Genomic DNA, 19,944 nt, shown 5'->3' with positions numbered 1-19,944 from the left:
CTGTTGGCTAAAACAAATACACAGATAAATGCAAAATTAAAAAAAAACAATTACAGGGTGTCCCAAAAATGTTAGTGCAGGATTAAGCTATTTCTAGGGTATCCTTATTTAAAAAAAATGGAAGGACAGTTTCAGCCCCTGGGAAGATGGGGAAACTACAGGTACAGGAGGTATCACTTGGGTCTTGAAGGAAGCTTGGGATTCTAAGAGACAGAAAAGGATTGGATTAAGTGTGTGGATGGTAGAGCAATACCCTGGTTAAGAGAGAAGGGAGGAAGTAGTGTGGGAGTGGCTGGGTATGGATATCTATCTATCATCTATCTATCTATCTATCTATCTATCTATCTATCTATCTATCATCTATCTCTGGATATACACATATATACACATATAAGAAAACAAGGAGATATATATATATATGTATATATATATATATATATATATATATATATATATATATATATATATATATATATATATATATATATATATATATACATATATGGACATATACCTATCTATACATATCTATGTTTCTGAGATTGAGTGTCGCGATTGGACAGATAGATGCCTAACTAGGCATGGAGAGGGAGAAACACTTTCTTTAACTTGTGGCATACTAAAATGGAACATAAAAAAATTTAAAAACGTTTTAATATGGCTTCTCTACCAGGAAAGGACACATTAGCCAGGAGAAAAGATTTAGGGAAGAAAACAATCATTCTTCCCATATCTGAAAGGCTCTCTTACGGAAGAGAATGAGACTTTTTTCTATATAATCAATCAATCAGTCAACATTTATTAAGCTCCTACTATGTGCCAGACTGCTAAGTTTGTTGTTATTCAGTCATTTTTCAGTTACGTCCAACTCTTTGTGACCCTGTTTGGGGTTTTCTAGGCAAAGATGCTAGAGTGGTTTGCCATTTCCTTCTCCAGATGAAGAAACTGAGGCAACCAGGGTTAAGTGACTTGCCCTGGGTCACACAGCTAGTAAGTATCTGAGGCTAGGTTTGAAGTCAGGTCCTCCTGACTCCAGGCCTGGCACCCTACCTACTGCACCACTTAGCTACTCCACTGTGCTACTGGGGATACAAAAAGAGGCAAAAGACAGTTTCTGCCCTCAAAGAGCTTACCATCCAAAGAATGGATCTTTGAGCACCAGGTGGAAGTTGTAATGAGACAGTTTAGGTTAGATGTCAGGAAAACTTCCTAACCTGAGAGCCGTCTCCAAGGAGAATGTGTTGCCACCATGAGGGGATCTCCCTGGAGGTCTCTAAGCATGAGCTAGATGGCTACTGGAGGCAATGAGGTGGCATCATGGGCAGAGAGCAGACCTTGAAATCAGAAAGCTCTCTGAATTTGAATCCTGCCCTACCTGCCCCTTTGCTGGGTGAGCTGGGGCAATCATTTAACCTCTGTTTGTCTCAGTTTTGGCCTTTAATAAATATTTATTGATTGAATGACTAAAATGCAGACAATAATGGTACCTAAATTACAGGGTTCTTGTGAGGATCAAATCAGATACCATATGTAAAGTGCTTTTCAAACCTGAAGGTGCTACATAAATGCTGGCTATTATTACTATTGTTATTTATTATTACATGTCATATAAATTATTGGTTGGGTACAAGTTGGTCACAGGGGTGGGGCCTATGTCCTTGGGTGAGACCTTTTGATTGAGTCCAAGTTTTACAGAACAAAGTCTTATACTAAGGGGATTTGTTCTGTGAAGTTTGGATTCAGTCAAAGGGCTGCCCTTGAGGACCTAGAGAGCCACATGTGGCCTTGAGGCTGCAGGTTCCCCACCCTTGGACTAAATGATCTTTCAGGAAGAGAGTGGATAGCATTTATTTAGTACTTTAAGGTCTGCATGACATTTTACAACATGTAATATCTTCTCATCTCATCCTCCCTACAATACTGTGAGGTGTATCTCCATTTTATTGATGAGAAAAAAACAAGGCTTGGGGAGTTTAAATGAGTTGCTTGAGGGAAACACAGTAAGTATCTGAAGTAAGATTCAGACTCACATCTTCCTGATTCTCCACCCCACACTCATTACCTAGCTGCCTGTGCTTCAAGTCCTGAAATTCTGAGGTTCTGTGAATCAAGAGTGACTTCTCATGTATGTAATCAGTGTCTGACTCGTTGGGCTGCTCAGCCAGACTGACCTAGCCCTGGCAGTGGGGAATTATTGAGGGAATGCCAAGGGCAGGGCTCTGAAGGTCATGTCTATTGCAGCTTCAGGCCATTGCATGCCACCTCATCCTTCCCAGGTTGGGTCCATGGAGATGGGTTAGAGACAGTGGGATATTACAAAGGTAGCCAGGCAATTTTTCTTTGTCAGTTCTTCATGATGGCTGTTTCTTTTGGCAGGTATCATGGACCTCAGCTATGAGGCTGAGAGTCCCCTGGCTCCTCCTGTTGAACTTCTAGAACAACTGGCACACTACAGTTGGCCTTTTCAAGGTGGTGGCAAGTCCAATTTGTCTCATAAATCCATTCTTGTGAAGTGTGTGTGTGTATGAAAGGAATGGGCTCGAATGAATGAAATCGACAATGGCCAGGGAGGTGTTGTTCCAATCCTGCCCCACTTACACCATCACTTTGGAGTAGCTTATAGATCAGTATCTTTGACTTACTGTGGAGGAACCAGAAAAAGAAGCAAAGAAAGAAGTAGTTGATGTAGTTCAGAAACCAAGTTACTATGTAAGTTTGGGGTCCTTGTGTTCTGAGATCTGCCCAGATACCTACCAGAGGACATTAAGTACGGTTAATGATGACAAGCACAGAAGTCAAGAGACCACAAGGGCAATGATAGCATCCACCAACTTCGGAGTTTTCTGCTATCACTTGATAGGGCAGGAGGAGGGGGGGGAAGGAAGAGATGGAACAAGGTCCTCTGTGCACTCTCTGTTCAAGAATACATAGTAAGTGCCGGAGTCAGGATTTGAACTCAGATTCTATGACTCCAAATCTGACCTCTGTCCATGGCTTTGGGAACACAACCTTTGGGAACAAACCAGCTTGAAAGGTGTAAAACATTTTGAGGGACATGTGGGCAGTTTCCAACAGAGATGGTAAAGTATTGGTTTCTAATTTCTTTTTCATCCAGGCCAAACACAAAGCTCCCTACCTTCAACATCCTTGAGGAAACTCAGCGATCAGAGGAACCGGCCGATATTTCTGCAACACAGGTGAGGTGCTACTTATTTTTTTGAGTTTCTGGAATAGCATATTGCCCATAGAAAGCCATCACACGAGGTCTCAAAGCACTTTGTATTTGCTATAAACCCAAAACTACAGTCCAGGATCCCAGGATCTTAGATCTAGAGAGGAAAGAACTTCAGAAGCTACCTAGACCAGTACCTTTATTTTATAGTTAAGGAAACAGAGGCCCAGTGAATTGAAGTGACTTACCCAAGGTCACACTGGTAATTAGGGTCAGAAGTGGAATCTTGACACAGAATCCTCTGATGCTAGAGGAATTCCAGATCAACAACTTGCTAGGAATACCTCCTTCCCCTTTCCTCCTGAAGCCTAGATTGCACCACCTTGCTGGTGAAGTTAGCTCAGATAATGGGCCTTTGTAATACTTTGGATTTTCCTCCACTTTTTTGTAAGGCATAGACTACTTCCACTCTTATCACCCTTCCAATTAGAGTTGTATGGCTCTGGCCTTGTGTGAGTCGTCCTGGAATGGCAGAAAGAGAACATTTTACTGGAAGTCAGTAAGATCTGTATTAGAATCCTGCCTCAGGTATTTAGCTCTGAGTCCATGGGCAAATCAAAGCTCTGTAAGTCTCATTTTCAACATCTGTAAAATGGGGAAAATAGTATCTGGACTAGCAACCTCATAGAGATGAGAAAAGCGCCTTGAAAAACCAACTCTAGTTACCATTATTGAGACTGAATGTTTTAGTCTTTGCTTGTACTATGTTCTGTTGATTAGGTGGGTGATTCTCAAAATGTGTCCCAGAACCCCTGGGAGTTCTCATGATCCTTTCAAGGGGTCCATGAGGTCAAAATGATTTTCATAATAATACTAAAACAACAAATATCACTAGATAAAACCCATAAAATCCAAGCTCTTGAATAATTTTAAGGGTATAAAAGTATCTTGAGAATCCAAAATTTGACAACTGCTGGATTAGGTAAAACATTTATTAAGCACTTACCATGTTACAAGTATTGTGCTAAATTCAGGGAATGAAAGTACAAGCAAACAGAAAGACAGTCGCTCCCTACTCTCAAGTAGCTTATAATTTAATGAGGAAGACAATACATGCAAGAGAGCTGAAAAGAGGGTATGTGGAGAAAAGGTCCTTGGAAGCAGGGCCAGAAAGTGGAAAGTCCAGAGTCAGGCACTGAGCCTCCTCAAATGGAGGTTTTGGGGAAGATTTCCTTTCTCCTTCTACTCTGCCTATAATGACTCCTATGATTCAAAGCCTATTTCAATTCTCGTTTTCTCTATAAAGCTTTCCTGGCTATTCCTAGCAGCCATGTGCTTTCCCTCTTGTGAATTGCCTTGTCTCAACAAGTAGGATGGATGGGAGTACCAGGAGGGCAGAAATTGTTTATTATACTGATCGTATGACTCATACAGCTCCTATAGGACTAGCCATATAGTAGGTGCTCAATCAATCGTTATTAAATAAGTGGTTCTGGAGTCAGAAGATGTGAGCTCAAATCTCATTTGAGTTGCTTACTACCATGTTATCTTAGATAACTAACTTTAACCTTTCTGGGGCTTAGTTTTATTGTTGTTGGTGGTGAGTTGTTTCAGTCGTGTCCAACTCTACCCCACCCCACTTGGGGTTTTCTTGGCAGAGATACTATAGTGGTTTGCCATTTCCTTCTCTAGCTCATTTTACAGAGGAGGAAACTGAGGCAAGCAGGGTTAAGTGATTTGTCTAGGGTCACACAACCAGTAAGTGTCTGAGTCCAGATTTGAACTCAGGAAGATGAGCTTTTTTGACTCCAGGGCCATCACTCTATCCGCTGTGCCACCTAGCTGCCACTGGGCTCAGTTTATTCGTCTGTAAAATAAGAAGAAATGGTCTAGATGGCGTCTGAGATCCTTTCCAACTCTAGCTATAAGATCCTATGATTCCTTGCATTCAAGCCCCAGCTATGATATCTGATAACTGTGTAACCTTGAATAAATCACTTTTCAGGCCTTGGTTCTTTTTTTGTAAAATGAAATTATTAGACTAGATGGCTTTTTAGGCCCCTTTTAGTTCTAAAACTATGATCCATCTACTCTTATAAAACTAATCTACTATTTCTCATCGGTGGGTCCAGAGAACTAATATCTCTTACAATTCTTAAAACAATATATTTTAACAAACATTTATTGTTGTGAGCAGAGCCCCATGTTAGGTACTGGAGGAGATACACAGTTTAGGTTAAACATAGTCCCTGCTTTCATGGAGCTTATTTTCTAGTAGAGGGATGTGGTGCACAAATAATGATAATACCTGATAAGCACGTTAGATAAGAGGCAGAGTGGTATAGTGGGTAGAGAACTGGGTTCAGGTTCTTCCTTAGACCCCTAAGGGCTCTGTGACACTGCACATATCACTTAGCCTCTTAAGGCCCCAGGCAATTCCCTAGGACTATAAGTTGTAGAGAAATTTCTGATGTGCTTTGGTAGAGGGAGTTGCAAAGACATCACAAGTCCATTCCCAATCTCAATGTATTAGAAAGGCTAATTTGTGACATTCAAAGGACCAAAGATTATTATTAACTGGGGGAAATGGAGGACACTTTCTGGAGGCGACAGGATTTTAACTGAGCTTTAAAGGAGGGGGTAGAATTCAACAGACCGAGAAGGGGGCATTCAAGTTGTAGGGAGTTAAGATGTGAAGGTGGGAAACTGCAGGATGTGTTCTGGTGTCAGTGAGCGGTTTTGTGGTCTCCAAAGTCTGAAACCTTGGGGTTATCTCTGACCTCTCTTTCTTTCCTTGCTTCTCACAGCTGATTACTTTGCATCTCTCTGGGCTGTTACAATAGTCTTCCAACAGGTCTGTTGAAGGCCATGTATTCTTTTAAGGTCCAGCTGAGGCGTCATTTCCTCTGTCCTTCCCGCCCAGGTGAACAGCATCTCTTCCTTCTAATGCTCTTTTGGAACCTCTGAATTTTCTTTTCATCATCGTTATTTGTGTAACTTGCTTTCCCGTTATCAGATTGTAAGTGATGATGAGGCCTTTACCCCATCTATCCTTCTATCATCAATGCCTGACTGCTGGTAAACCCTGAAGAATTCTTTGGAGAATTGGCATTTGGATGCCTGCTGGTTCCATTGAACTATTTTCTCCCATAGCATTCCCGTCATGACAGAGGAGATGGCCCGGAATGCCCTCCTGAGCTTTGTGAATTCCAGGTGTTGCTATGGCAACCGAGCAGCCGGGGAGCTGGTCATTCAGGATCTGAGGCAACAGATGCTATACAGAGTAAGTAGGCTTCCTGATCAAGGACCTCTGAGGGCCTCTCCTGACCACTGCTGGGAGGGATGAGATATGAGCACCACCCAGTTCTTGGCAATAAGCAGAAATGTTCAGATGCTTTCTGTGCCTGGGGCCACTCCTGGGAGTCACGTCAGGCAAATATTGGTAATAACATGTAGAGAAAATGGGTACAATGTGGGAAGACCACAGGGATCAGGTTCCAATCCAGACCAAGGCAACAAGTGTTGAGGTCGCTGCAGGGAGTAAGTCTGAGAGGCAGCACAGTATAATGGCTAAAGGACTTGCTTTAGAATCATGGTTCAGATCCTGCTTCTGACTCATAATAGATACATGACTAAGGAAACATCACCGAACTTTCCAATACCCTACATCAGACCAATAGCAAAGAATCAGTGCTGGGTATTCCTTCTTGGTGAATCATTTAAGTCCTTATGTGCAGGGCTTTTTAAAGTTTCCTGAGATGACTATAAGGATAAAGAAATGGGACTTCAATGATGTTCTAAGTCATGGCCCTCAGAACAATGATCCCCAGCTTTCCAAATGTGGTATGCCATTTTATTATATCACCTTCTCCTCCCCTCCAATAGGGCTGTACTGGAGTCACTCATACCAAGAGCTGATAGTTAAATTTTCAGTGGGATCATTTACGTGTCAAAAATCACAAATGCTACAAATTAGGGCTTGATTTATTGTTTTGATGACTATCTAGACTTAAGAAAGTGATGGACAAAATGTCAATAACTGATTAACCTTAAAAATGTATAATGTGGCCTTTTTTTCAGAGAGCTGGTTAAATATTTACCAGCACAATGCTGCCCTAAAACATGCCACGTAGAATGGGTTCACTTTTAAAAAATTAAACCTTAAATTTAATTCAGTTTTGAGACTTTGGGGAAAGGAAGCATTTCATGTGACATAAAGGCACCGAAGGCATCCGGAGCTGTTACAAGACTGGGATTTGAATTATTTATTGAGGAGCCATTTGGACCATACATAAATGGCTTTGTGAAAAGAAACTTCCAGCTAATTCCCAGAGGCAGCACCAGGTAGACATTACTTTCCTTATATAATGTTTTTTTCTTGTAAAGGTCATGATTATGAATTTTTTTTCTAGTATCGACTGGAGACCTTTAGTGAATCCAGGTTAAGTGAATGGACATTTCAACCTTATACTAGTAAGTAGATGCTGAGATATCAATTTAATTATGAACAACTTATCCTCCCCCCAAAAAAACCCCTTATCCTCAGGAGCATTTGAAAGCCAGCTAGTGACAGTTGAATGCTAAATGTTCAGTTTGAGCATTTACGTGTCAAAAATTGGCAAATGCTGCAAACCAGGCACAGTGGTTAGAGCACTGGGTTTAGAATCAGGAATACTCATCTCTGTGTGTTTAAATCTGTCCTCAGACATTTACTAGCTGTGTGACCCTGGGCAAGTTGCTTAACCCTGTTTGCCTCAGTTTCCTCATTTGTATAAGGAACTGGAGAAGGAAATGGCAAGCCTCTCTAGTGTCTTTGCCAAGAAAGCCCTAAAGTGGATCACAAGGAATTGGACACAACGGAAATGACTGAACAACAGAAATTAGGGCTTGGTTTGTTTCATTGTTTGGACTTTAGAAAATGTTAATGCAGATTAAACTTTAAAATATATTTTGGGTATATTTTTTTCCTTCTCCAGAGCAGGTTGTGAAACCATTTATCAGCATGCTTTTACCCAGTAAGGGTTGTACCAAAGAATGAATACTGGAATGAGAATTAGGAGATCTGGGCTCTTTTCTGGGTATGACTGTTCTAAAATATCTCCCAGTAAGTGATCATGTCTTGAGATGGTCTTTAAGTTCATTTTAACTCTAATGTGGAATGTTGATTAAATACCTACTATATGCAAGGTGCTAAGTGCTCAGAATAAAAAGACTGAACTCAACAATCTCTGCTGTCAGGCTTCTTACTGCTGTTTCTCTTATTTCTGCCTATCTCTACGTTTAGAGGCAACTGTCACTCTGAGGCTCAGTTTCTATTTCTTTAAGATGAGGATAGCAATATTTGTACTGCAAATCCTTTATGTGTTACAGAAATGTGAGTTATTACTATGGAGCAATGCTTATTTAGTTCTTGGAGTAACTTGGGGCAGGATTTAATCACTTTCAAAACCACAGAGTTCTAGGCACTGAGTGTTTCCTTGAAGCTGCTCCATCAATAAACCTTGAAAAGTAAGGCACAAATCCAGGGTGACAGCCAATTTCTGGTGTACAGAAATCCAATGCAGGAAAATGTACTTTTATAAAATACAGAAATGAGAGAATGAGTTGATAAAGATTTTCTTGCCCTTCTGTTGAGGTAGTTGATTGGAACCAAAGTTTCGGAATGGGTTTTTGAGGTCTGTCTTTAATTCCTTCCTTTTTAAAAATTTAATTTATTTTAATGAACAAAACCCCATTTTCTCTCCCTTCTATTTTCATTGGAAAAACAAAAGCAAAAACAGCCCTTGTAACAAACATGCATAATCTAGCAAACAGTTTCCATTTTGGATATGTCCAAACATGTGTCTTTGTATATTTAGCCCATCGACTCTCTGTCATGAGGTAGTAGCATTCTTCATCCTTGAACCTCTGAAATGATGGTTGATAACTGCATTGAACAGAGTTCCTAAGTCTTCTGAAGTTTGAATTTATGATGTTATTATTATAGCATAAATTATTCTTCTGGTGTCACTCTCTTCATTCTATTTCACTTCATACAAGTATTCCCAGCTCTCTGAAAACTCCCTTTTCATTGTTTCTTATGCCATGACAGTATTCTATTACATTCACTTGCCATAATTCATTCATCTATTCCCCAATTTATGGGTACTCCCTTAGTTTCTAGTTCTTTCCACCACAAAAAAGATGCTATAAATATTTTTATATGTATGGGAACTTTTCCTCTTTATTTGAACAATTTGGGATATTAGGTTTAATAATGTTATTTTGGGGTCAAAGGGCACAGTTTACTAACTTTAGGGGCATAGTTCCAAATTTCTTTTCAGAATGGCTGGACTGATTCACAGCCCCACTCACTTAGCATCAATGCACCTATTTCCTTCTACTTCCTCCAACATTTTTCATTTTTGTCAACTCTGCCAAGCTGATGAATATGATATGAATCTCAAAGTTGCTTTAATATGCATTGTTCAAATTACTAGTAATAGGAAGCATTATTTCATGTACTTGGATTTCTTAAATTAAATTTCTTAAATTTCTTAAATTACCTGTTTATATTCATCAATGATTTATTAGTCAGGGAATGGTTTTTATTCTGATAATTGGAATCACTTCCTCATATAGCTTGTAAATGAAACCTTTGCTAGAGAAATTTTTAGCAATTTTACTCCCAGTTAACTGTTTGATTCTTTTTTTTTTTCCCACTTGCCCATCACCATCAACCTACCATGTCCTGGTTACTCTGATATACAAAATACCTTTTCCTCCATGAGCCTTTCTTGGTCTCTGCTTGTGGTAAACTCATATTCATTAATGTACTAGCTGATAATTAAAGTTTTTTTTTAATTTTGCTAAGAGTATTTGAATTTGTATCCAAATTCTGAAAAACTCCCAAGATCCACAAGAATTACAGAAGCTTAAGTTTTTAGAGACTGAAAGTACCTTAGTGGCTATACAGCCTAAATCATATTCCACAAAGCAGCTTCATTAAGAAACCTCCAAGGAAGTAAAAGTGGTAGAACTGAGTGGGAGGAGATTTTTTTACCCCATACCCTCCCTCCACCTTTCAAGGGTGAATTCTGGGCACTGTTCTTCAAGGCACAACATACGTGCTTCATAATATTGTATTTTTTATTTGCTCAACTGATTTAACTAATGCTCTATTCACAAACTTCCTGGAGAAGTAGTTCGGTTAAATCTAATTATCATTCTAACTTTAATCATAGCCCTCACCGTTAACCCTAAACTTCATTCCAATCTACAAACTAGACTCAGCTTACAATTAATTATAAGTAATTTAACCACATTTGGCTAGGTCACAGATTCACAGAGATTTCCTTTCTTTTAATTTTTATTTAGATCACTCAGTAGATGGCCCGAAAAAAGGAGCATCTCCCAGGCCTTGGGACATCAAAGTGCACGTCCCTCCCATGTTTCAGGAGGAGACCAAGAAATTTCAAGTACCTCACTCTTCCTTAGTTAAGGTAATGTGACAATAAGCATAAACCAACGAGCAAGCATTTATTAAGTGCTTAGCATGTTTCAGACTCAGTGCTAGACTACAGGCACACAAAGACGAAAGCAAAACAGTCCCTGCCCTCTAGGAGCTTACAGTCTAGATAGAGTAGACAACATATGCTTATATATGTGTGTGTGTGTATATGTATATATATATATATATATATATATATATATGTATATATATATGTATATATATGTGTGTGTGTGTGTATACATATACACACACATCATATATATATATATACACACACACATATATATCATATATATATATGATACAAAATAGACAAAATAATTTTAGAGCATTAGCAGCCAGAGAGATCGAGTGTAACAACATTAGACTGTGAGCCCTTTGAGGGCAGGGATTTTTTCTTTTTCCCCTTTCTTTGCATCTCCAATGCTTGGGTCAGTGCCTGGCAGGGGCCAACCTCAGTCATCCTGATCTATATCTTGCCACTGGACCCACATGGCTCTGGAGAAGAAAGTGAGGCTGGCGACTTTGCACAGCTCTATTTCACTTAAATCTAATTCACTTGCAGGTCATGGCATCACATTCCTGATGTCATGGTCCTCTTCAAGAATAAAGGACAAACAACAACAGTAACAGTGCCTGGCACTTAACAGTAGGCACTTAACAAATGTTGATTGACTGATTGAACAATGGTCTTTCATATATAATGATTTTCTAATTTCTGAGAGTTTTACCAGGTGTTGAAAATTTCCTAACTATGAGATCTTTTAAGAAGGAAGCTACCTTTCTCCCTACTTCCTCTTCTTTTCATAGATGGCGATCTATTGGTTTGGAATGATGCATGTAATATCAGACTTTTTTCAATTTATTGCTTAAGTTTTCAGAAGCATAGTATTTTCTTTTCAAAGCTAATTTCTGTAGGGGATGGCTCTTTGGGAGGGGGATGGAGTATATTGGGAAATGCAGGTGATATAAAAAACAAAAGATATCAATACAATTTTATTAGTGGCCACATATTTAGAGAAGTAATTCCTCATGGAAAAAACATATCCTACTTTAACCTCAAACCAAACCCATTATGGGCATAATAGTAGGTGAGGGGGTCAGTATTGTCATTAGAAAAATATGCTTTGCTTTACAGCTGCTCTTTTTAAAAGTAAAATCACACACTCCCTCGGCTACTTGCATTCACAGATGTTTTGTGAGAAGGGGGGAAATGATAGGCAGGTAGGAGAAAAAAGCTGAAGTGTTAGGAATAAATGACAATTGAAAATACATAATTAAGCTAAACACATCTCCACAAATATTGTAAGGGAAATAAATGGGAAAAGAGAATCTGCATTATAACTTTTCACTGACCCAGTCATTGGGTTACATTCAGTAAGCCTGGAGTCTTCCAGAAATAACTCTCGTATATTTTCTCTCTCTTCTGCCGTCATATATCTGCCACATTCAACCAATAGAGTTCTGCTATAAACCATGTAACAGATACCATAATGTACTCTCGTTTCCATGAGGAAAATTTCCATGCTTCCATCCACTAACAGAATCCTCATGTGGCTATATGACCCTTGGCAAATTATTTAACTTTAGTGTTATGGGCATATCTTTAAGACACCTGAAGAGAAGGCTCCAATCTGCATCAGTAGAGGGATTTTCTTCATCCTAGTCCCTACACTAATGAAATCACAATCCCGGTCCCTATCCTTATGCTGAATAAAATCAGAGTTAACCGAAGAATTTAGGGATCTCTTAAGTTCAGTATATTGTACTGCTTCTAGCATGGTCTTTTTCCAGGAGATATTCAGTGTCTTGTTTTCAGAATGAATGACCTTATTTACTCAGTGTTGAAAAAATAGCTTCTTCCTCTTTGCCAAATATAGATTGCTTCCAGCTGACCAATGGCTTATGCTCCAAGAGACATAAAAGGTTAAGGGGCTAGTTATGAGCTCACTTGGGAAACCAATCATTACCTTTGACAAGATTTCAATGGGAAAATGCTTTCTGGGATAGATCTTGGTAGTCTGGGAACACAGCTTCTGTTTTCCTTTGTTGTTTGTATGAGGAATAATCTGTGTCGTATGGGCAAAGAATATCCAAACTTTGAAAATCTTAAGAACTCTGATCAATGCAATGACCAATTATGACTACAGAGCACTGATGCAGCAGGCTGTCCACCTCATGAGAGAGAGGTAATAGGCTCAAGCAGCAGAATGAGACACACACACACACACACACACACACACACACACACACACATATTTTAGACCAATGCAAGAGTTCATTTTGACTAAGCATATTCGTCACAAGGGTTTGGTTTCCATTTGTTGTTATTGGGGGATGGAGAGAAAAATAGGATTTTGTTAATTGAAATAAATTTTATTTAAATAAAAAAAGAAATGCCTATTAACGTGTTGAGAGTAGTTACTCTTTGGAGGCCACCTATTTTGAAATCAGGCCATCCTTTTCACTATAAGCACAGAACTGCTCAAATGTATAGGTATCTGCAAATTGGGTGCTCGTCCATAAAAGCTGTTTTTTGATGTATCATAATGGCATAGAGGAGGTTTCTTAAAAATTTTGGCATTGGAACATGGACCCTGACAGGTCCTACTGAGCTGGAAAGACTTAAAACAAACATCTGTAGACAGGACTGGTGGAAGATGATCTACCTTGTTAAGCATGGAGAAACTTGCCCCCAGAATGTTGGGTACCAGGAGATGAAATTTTTTGACTACAGCAACCCATGAGGGCCCTCTACTTAGAAATGAAAGTTTTGAGATCTATGTCAGTGAGGGAATAACCACACTGATGACATCAGGGATCTTTGGTAGCATTGTAGCAAGCCTCTCTATTTGGGCAGTTTGACCCACAGGAAGTGTTATGCTTTCAGGATTGCCACAAATGCCAGGGACGAGGACGGTACAAGTGCAGCGGATGCCATGGAGCTGGCACGGTGAGTTTGGGCCATCCTTGTTTGAAGTGTTGGCCAATTCTTTACCTGAGAGGTTGGTTTTAGTGACCTGAGATGAAGCTTGGGTTAAGTCATGTAAAGAGTAGTAGGAGAGAGCATGGTGGAAATCAAATAAAGTCAGAGTATTCAGAAACTGGGTGTGTGGCATAGGGGAATAGAAACTGCACTGACTGACCCTGGAGTCTGAGCACTAACTCTACCACTTTTTACTTCTGGAAAATTATCGAATATCTATGACTTGATGTTTCCTTAAGAGTAAAGTGATCTGGTTGGATTATGATCTCTTAAAGTTTCAACTCACTATGATTCATGAGAGATAATATGGTACCAGGGGAAAATGTATCAGATTTGGAGACATAACCTGGGCTCATATCCTGCTCCTGATGTTTGTGAATTATGTGTGACTTGGGGCATATCATTAACTTCATGAGCCTCAGTTTTCTCATTTGTAAAATGAAGAGATTGGTCTAGTTAGCCTCTAAGGTCCTTTATAGACAGAAGGAAGTTGAACTTGATGACCCCTAAAGTGCCTTCTTGCTCTAAGTCTGGGATTCTATGATACCAGTCCACTGATTCACACAAATCAATGGCAGTCAGGTCTCAAAGCTATAATTTGACCTGTAGGAGATCAGAATACAGGTAACCATGAGCTAGGCTATATTAGCAGTGTTAACATTATCCATCCCCCATAACATGTGCTTCCCTGCTTCACCCACCACATTTCCTCATGACTCCTAATAAATGATTTGGTGCTGGCCAAGTGCTGACTTGGATGGTTTGTTTCTAGATGCGATGTGCCTCCTGCAGTGGGGCCAAACGCAAGGCTAAGCAGTCCCGAAGATGTCAGGTGTGCTCTGGTTCTGGGCGGAAGAGGTATGTACACTGAAATAGATTAGTATTGAGAATGCAAATGAAATTCCTATCTAGGTGGCTAGCTACCTGAGAGGGTCCTGTGAATGATCTTTGGATTTCTAAAACATTCTCTAAATCAGTAATATCAAACTCAAATAGAAATAGATTTCTACAGGCCACATATTGATTTAGAAAACCACAAATTAATATTATTTGTGTTTTGTATTTTTATTTATTTTGTTAAATAATTCCCAATTACATTTTAATCTGGTTCTGGCACACTTGGGAGTTTTATGCCTTGAGCTACAAGTTTGACACCTCTGCTCTAAACCACCCAGTTCTAGACCCATTGGTATATCACTTCATGTCTTGTCTAGCTTTTTCATGTGCTAAAATCTTTCTCCCATGACTATACTCTGAACTCTGTGAGGGCAGGGACAAGATTTATATTTCTCTGTATCTTATGCAGCATCTAACAGGGTTAGCATCTGTTAAAAAAAAGTTTAGATACTCATACCACCCTTTCCATAACAGTTCTTTATGATTCTTCATCCAGAAATGATCTCTCACTTTTCTGAACTCTGAAAGTACAATGCACATATTATTGCATCTTTCATACTCTCTTTTGTATTATTTATAAATATACCTAATCTCCCTACTAGATAATAAACTCTTTAAATATAGGGGCAATATTTTTTGTTTCAATATTCCTTCAGTATTGGACCTTTTATCTGATAGGCACCCAAAAAATGCTCAGTGAATGAACAAAATGTGAAATAAAGGGGGAAAGGAGAAAATGGAGGAAAGGATAGAGGGAAGAAAGGGATTGAGTTCAAAGGAAAGGTACTGACTGAGGTAGGAAGAAAGAAAAGCATGAAGGAAGGGAGGAGGAGAGAAAGAAGGAAAGTAGAAAGAAGGGTAGAAAGGAAGAAGGAAGAGATGGAAAGGATTAGGGCAAGAAGAAATTCAGATTGAGGCAGGAAAGGAAGGAGAAGAAGAAATGGAGAAAGGGAGTCAATGAAAGAAAGAATGGAAGAGAAGAAAGAAATTGAGGTAGGAGGAAAAGCAAACATTGAGAAAGGAAAGATAGGAATAAAGGAGAGGAAGGGAGAGAAGGAAGAAATTGAAGGAGGGAAGAGAAAGAAGAAAACGAGGCAGGAAGAAAGGCAGTGTTTGAGGGAGAAAAGAAAGGAAGGGAAGGGAAGAGGTCCTGTGAAAACTTTCTAGGGTTCTCTAGCTTAAGGTATTTTGTAATGCTACTGTTATTTTCTTATTTTTGTTTATGTGAGGATATGGCTTCTGAATTTAGTTCCTTTCTTGCCTGTCATCAAATTGTGACCTTACTTCTATCCTGTAGAGGTATATTTGTTTCCAAGGAAAACCAAGGGTGGTACCAGAAAGCTAATAGTGCAAGAATCACCACCCAAGGTCATGCATCTTGATCAAGGCAGAGCCTGGATGTAAATCCACATCTCTTGATTGTGCTATGCAGCCCCACGGAGATGCCATTGTGGGTAATCACAGCTGTGATTTTTACAACTCGGATCCTGCTGAAGTTAACAAGGGTTCTGAGAGCTTTCTGAATCAGTGTTAATGGCTACTGATTTCTGCATTATGATAAACTCAGAATGGATGCTGAAGGGGCAGTTAATGCTAATGGCATCTGTTAGAAATACAGATTTGAGGGTCTGGAGAGGTTATGCTAATCTTCTGTAGCACTGCCACAAGGCTATCATCATTCTGGCCTAAGTATTCACGTATTTCTTGGACTAATTTCATGTTTATAGGCACTGTTTATATTGACAACAAGGACAAAGCAAAACTACAAAAAGTAGCCTTTCCATCAAGCCAGTGTATGCAGGTTGAAGTTTACAGACATAAGAACCAAGAATTATGTAATACCCTGGGATATTATCCTCATACTCATAGATGAAGGGGCCTCCTGAACCAGGATTTGTCTCTTTAGTTGGTACTGAAGTCTGTGATGCGTGGGTGGGGAGAGGGAATGTTTGACCATCATTACTTCGTATAATATCAACCTCAAAAGGTTAAAGTCATACCCTCAAGTACCTTCAGAATCCTCAGCTAACCCACTTATATTGCCCCCTGAATAATCTAACCACACACCTCTAAAAGCTATGAATAATTTTAATGACTTTCTTCTTCCTTCTTTACCTTCTTCCCTCCATCCTTTTCTTCCTCCCTCCCTCTCTCCCTCCCTCCCTCCCTCCCTCCCTCCCTTCCTTCCTTCCTTCCTTCCTTCCTTCCTTCCTTCCTTCCTTCCTTCCTTCCTTCCCTCCTTCCTTCCTTCCTTCTTCTTTCTCTTCCTTCCTTCCTCTTTCGCTTCCTTCCTTCCTCTCTTCTTTCCTTCCTCTTTCCCTCTGTACCTCCTCCATCCCTTCCTTCTTTCCTTTTTTCCTTCCTTCTTTCCTGCCTTCCTTGTTTCCATAGACACTGACTTAGCTAGTGTAAGCTTGATATAGAAAAGTGAATTAAACATAGCAATTGCTCCTATGGAGCTTATCTCAAAATTGCCTGCACAAACTTCAGTGAGTATCTCTTGATTTGAATCTTTTTTTTTTTTTTGCATTACAGTTTAATATTCACCAAGTCCATATTGGCCATGGTTTCCTAAATTTTGGTCTTATTTCCTTCTGAGATTAAAAATAACTATTTAGACTTCTGAAGATGCCTAAGCATAGAAATTTAAAGCTGGAAGAAATCTCAAAAGTGATCTAGGCAACGCAAAAACAAGGCAAAAAGCATTTATTAAGCAACTACTGAATACCAGGCACTGTGCTAAATGCTAAGAATATAAACACAAACAAAAAGAATAGTCCCTGTCCTCAATGAGCTTGCATGTAATGGGGGACAGATGACATGTAAAAGGGAATTAAAAAGTTGAGGGGAGGTTACCCACATGGGGGCATAGTGGCAAAGTCTTGAGAGTCAAAAGCAGAGTATTATGAAGAATGAAGTATGGCTGACCTGGGCCTGTCCTCAAAATTCAGGTCCCAGAAGGAACTCAGCAATGAGAGAAAAGGGCCAAAAAGGTAGACAGATGTGCTAAAGGGAGAAGATCCAGAGCACTGAGGGAATTTCCAGGGTGAGAGGGCAGCTGAGGAATAGTGGCAAAGTCCTGAGTCTCAGAAACAACTGGGATGGCAACCACCAATTTCCAACCTTTACAAGAATGAGGACCCCTTTTGAATGCCAAAAAAAATCACAAATTCCTACATGATAGTATCTGTGGTATTATTCATTTATTGATTAAGAAAATACATGCTGAAAAAGTTACAGTGAATTCATTAACACTTTAAGCTATGTATTCTATTAATCACAACAGGATTTATGCATGTTTGCAAAATAGCAACACACATGTATATACTATATATTATATCTATTATACACACACTATATATTATATATATTATAATTATATGTATATATATGTAATTTTTATGTGGTTTGTACCTGTGAATTCACCTGGGTAATGGATTCTTTCCATGGATACAGTTCTCTTAGCGGACTGGGAACTGATTAGATAAGTGACTTGATCAGAGACACACAACTTGTATGTAACAGAGGCAAGACTTGAACTCAGGTCTTCCAGAATGCAAACTCAGCCCTATAGCTGCTACATTGAATCATTTATTCAGTTGACAGAAAGCATGCTTTCTTACTCATGAATTTGAAGACCCCTTGCAAAAACTCTGTGCTTTCCCTCCCCCAGGAGTCTATAGTCCACAAATTGGAAGCCATTGACTTTTTAAAATTTGATTGCCTTATCTTACCTATTCTGGAAGGCCATGCCCGAGTCTAATTCCAGTGCTGGTTGGCTTGGAACAACTGACCTGCTCTATTTTTGATCTGAGCTAATTTTTTCTCTCCTTAGGCATCCTGGTGGACCCTCTGCTCTAGGGGCTCCCCACATTGATGTCAAACTGAGTTTAGATAGCCAGTTGGTTTTATCTCTACTTTATTTAGGTCAGAACTCCCAAACTTAAGTGATTCACTGATTTCAAACTCCCCTTTAGTAGAGATTACAGATATCATGATACCATACTCAGCTGATCCACTGATTTATTACATTACATTTGCTGATGAAAAAAATTATACTTGAGAGGTGAAGTGGCTTTCTTCCCCTGTGGATACATGCCAAACCTACATCACATAATGGTTATAAAACTGTTTAGCTGGGGATAGTTCCACTACTTTCTATAGCTATAATACTAAGAGAGATTGCACTTCTGGCCATGGTGCTGAATGTTGAATTTAAAGAAGGACTACTGAGTAACTCTGTATTAGGAGTATAGTATTTGGTCATAAGCAGGAGGTAAGTAGAAACATATTTGTGTGACTACTATTCTTTTTATTTTCCTTTCAAAGGTGTAGCACCTGTTCAGGTAGGGGGAACAAGACCTGTGCAACATGTAAGGGAGAGAAAAAGTTACTGCACTTCATTCAGCTGGTCATCACCTGGTGAGTGGTGAAAGGAGGCAAGGTATTGGCTATATTTTGGCACCTGTCTAGTGAAGTGGTTAATTTCACCAGTGTAGTTTGCCAGACCAGGCAATTCAATCTCCAAACATTAATTTATCCCTATCCCTACCCTCCAAAAAATTCTCTCCCTGTAGGGTTTGAATGGGTCCTTTAAATGTGTTCATTGAATCACCATTTAAGGGACCTATGACTTCAGTAGATCACTTCCTTTTTGACTATTTTAATCTTATTTTCCATGGGCATTTCCATGCAAGTTTTATGGACAAATGTCCTATGTGCTGAATCCCTCCAAGACAACTGCTACATGTTGGGTTAGCACCAGGTATGTTGCTGAGTGTGCAAGACTTGGAATTAGAGAGTCTGTGCTCTGGATTTCAGTTTTATGATCTATAAAATGAAGGGCTGGAAGACCTCTTAGGTCCCTTCCGACTCTAAATCTTTGATACTGTGATCTTAGAGCTGGAAAGGTCTATAAGAGATCTTCTCTACCCTCTTCTTCCAGGCAAGCAGGTTATTATAGAGGGAGAACCCGAGGCCCAAAGAACCTGATTTGTCTCACCTCCAGGCATATTCAGTTTTCTTCTCTATTCTCTCCCTACAAATGCATAACTCTACTATTCATGGCAATGTGGAACAATGGAAAAATGTGCTGGATTTGGAGTTCGAGGGCCTGGGTTCAAATATGGGATTTTCTGCCTATTACCTATGTGACCAATGTCCTCACTTACAAAATGAGAAGGTTGGACTAAGAGGCCTTTATGGTCCCTTCTAATTCTAAATCTATGATCCTATGATTTATCCTTCCATCATTAAAGCTTGAGGTGAAGGGGAGAGGAAGGGATGGGGCAGTATGGGAATATGTTTGGTTGTTTTGGCTTTGTAATTCTGCTCTACGTTCTATGTGGTTTATTGATGTTCTAGGGAACTTAGTATTCATCCCATCAGATAAATTTC

At 39.5% G+C, this 19,944-nt stretch overlaps 1 protein-coding gene across 2 annotated transcripts in view; it reads left to right on the top strand.

Annotated features, from left to right (window-relative positions):
* The window catches only part of SSUH2 (ssu-2 homolog), a 158,748-nt gene that overhangs the window by 119,055 nt on the left and 19,749 nt on the right, over positions 1-19,944 (top strand). For both annotated transcript variants that reach the window (XM_078152169.1, XM_078152168.1), the window contains exons 2-9: positions 2,377-2,469; positions 3,116-3,197; positions 6,326-6,455; positions 7,585-7,645; positions 10,529-10,653; positions 13,555-13,617; positions 14,423-14,508; positions 18,877-18,969. In XM_078152169.1, coding sequence (XP_078008295.1) covers positions 2,382-2,469; positions 3,116-3,197; positions 6,326-6,455; positions 7,585-7,645; positions 10,529-10,653; positions 13,555-13,617; positions 14,423-14,508; positions 18,877-18,969 — 728 coding nt within the window. In that variant the 5' untranslated portion in view covers positions 2,377-2,381. The remainder of the gene's footprint in view (positions 1-2,376; positions 2,470-3,115; positions 3,198-6,325; positions 6,456-7,584; positions 7,646-10,528; positions 10,654-13,554; positions 13,618-14,422; positions 14,509-18,876; positions 18,970-19,944) is intronic.

Source organism: Phascolarctos cinereus, unplaced genomic scaffold, assembly GCF_003287225.1.
Source record: "Phascolarctos cinereus isolate Bilbo 61053 unplaced genomic scaffold, phaCin_HiC Scaffold_4;HRSCAF=312, whole genome shotgun sequence".
NCBI lineage: Eukaryota > Metazoa > Chordata > Mammalia > Diprotodontia > Phascolarctidae > Phascolarctos > Phascolarctos cinereus.
The sequence above is the reverse complement of the archived record's forward strand: the minus strand, read 5'-3'. Positions and strand labels throughout refer to the sequence as shown.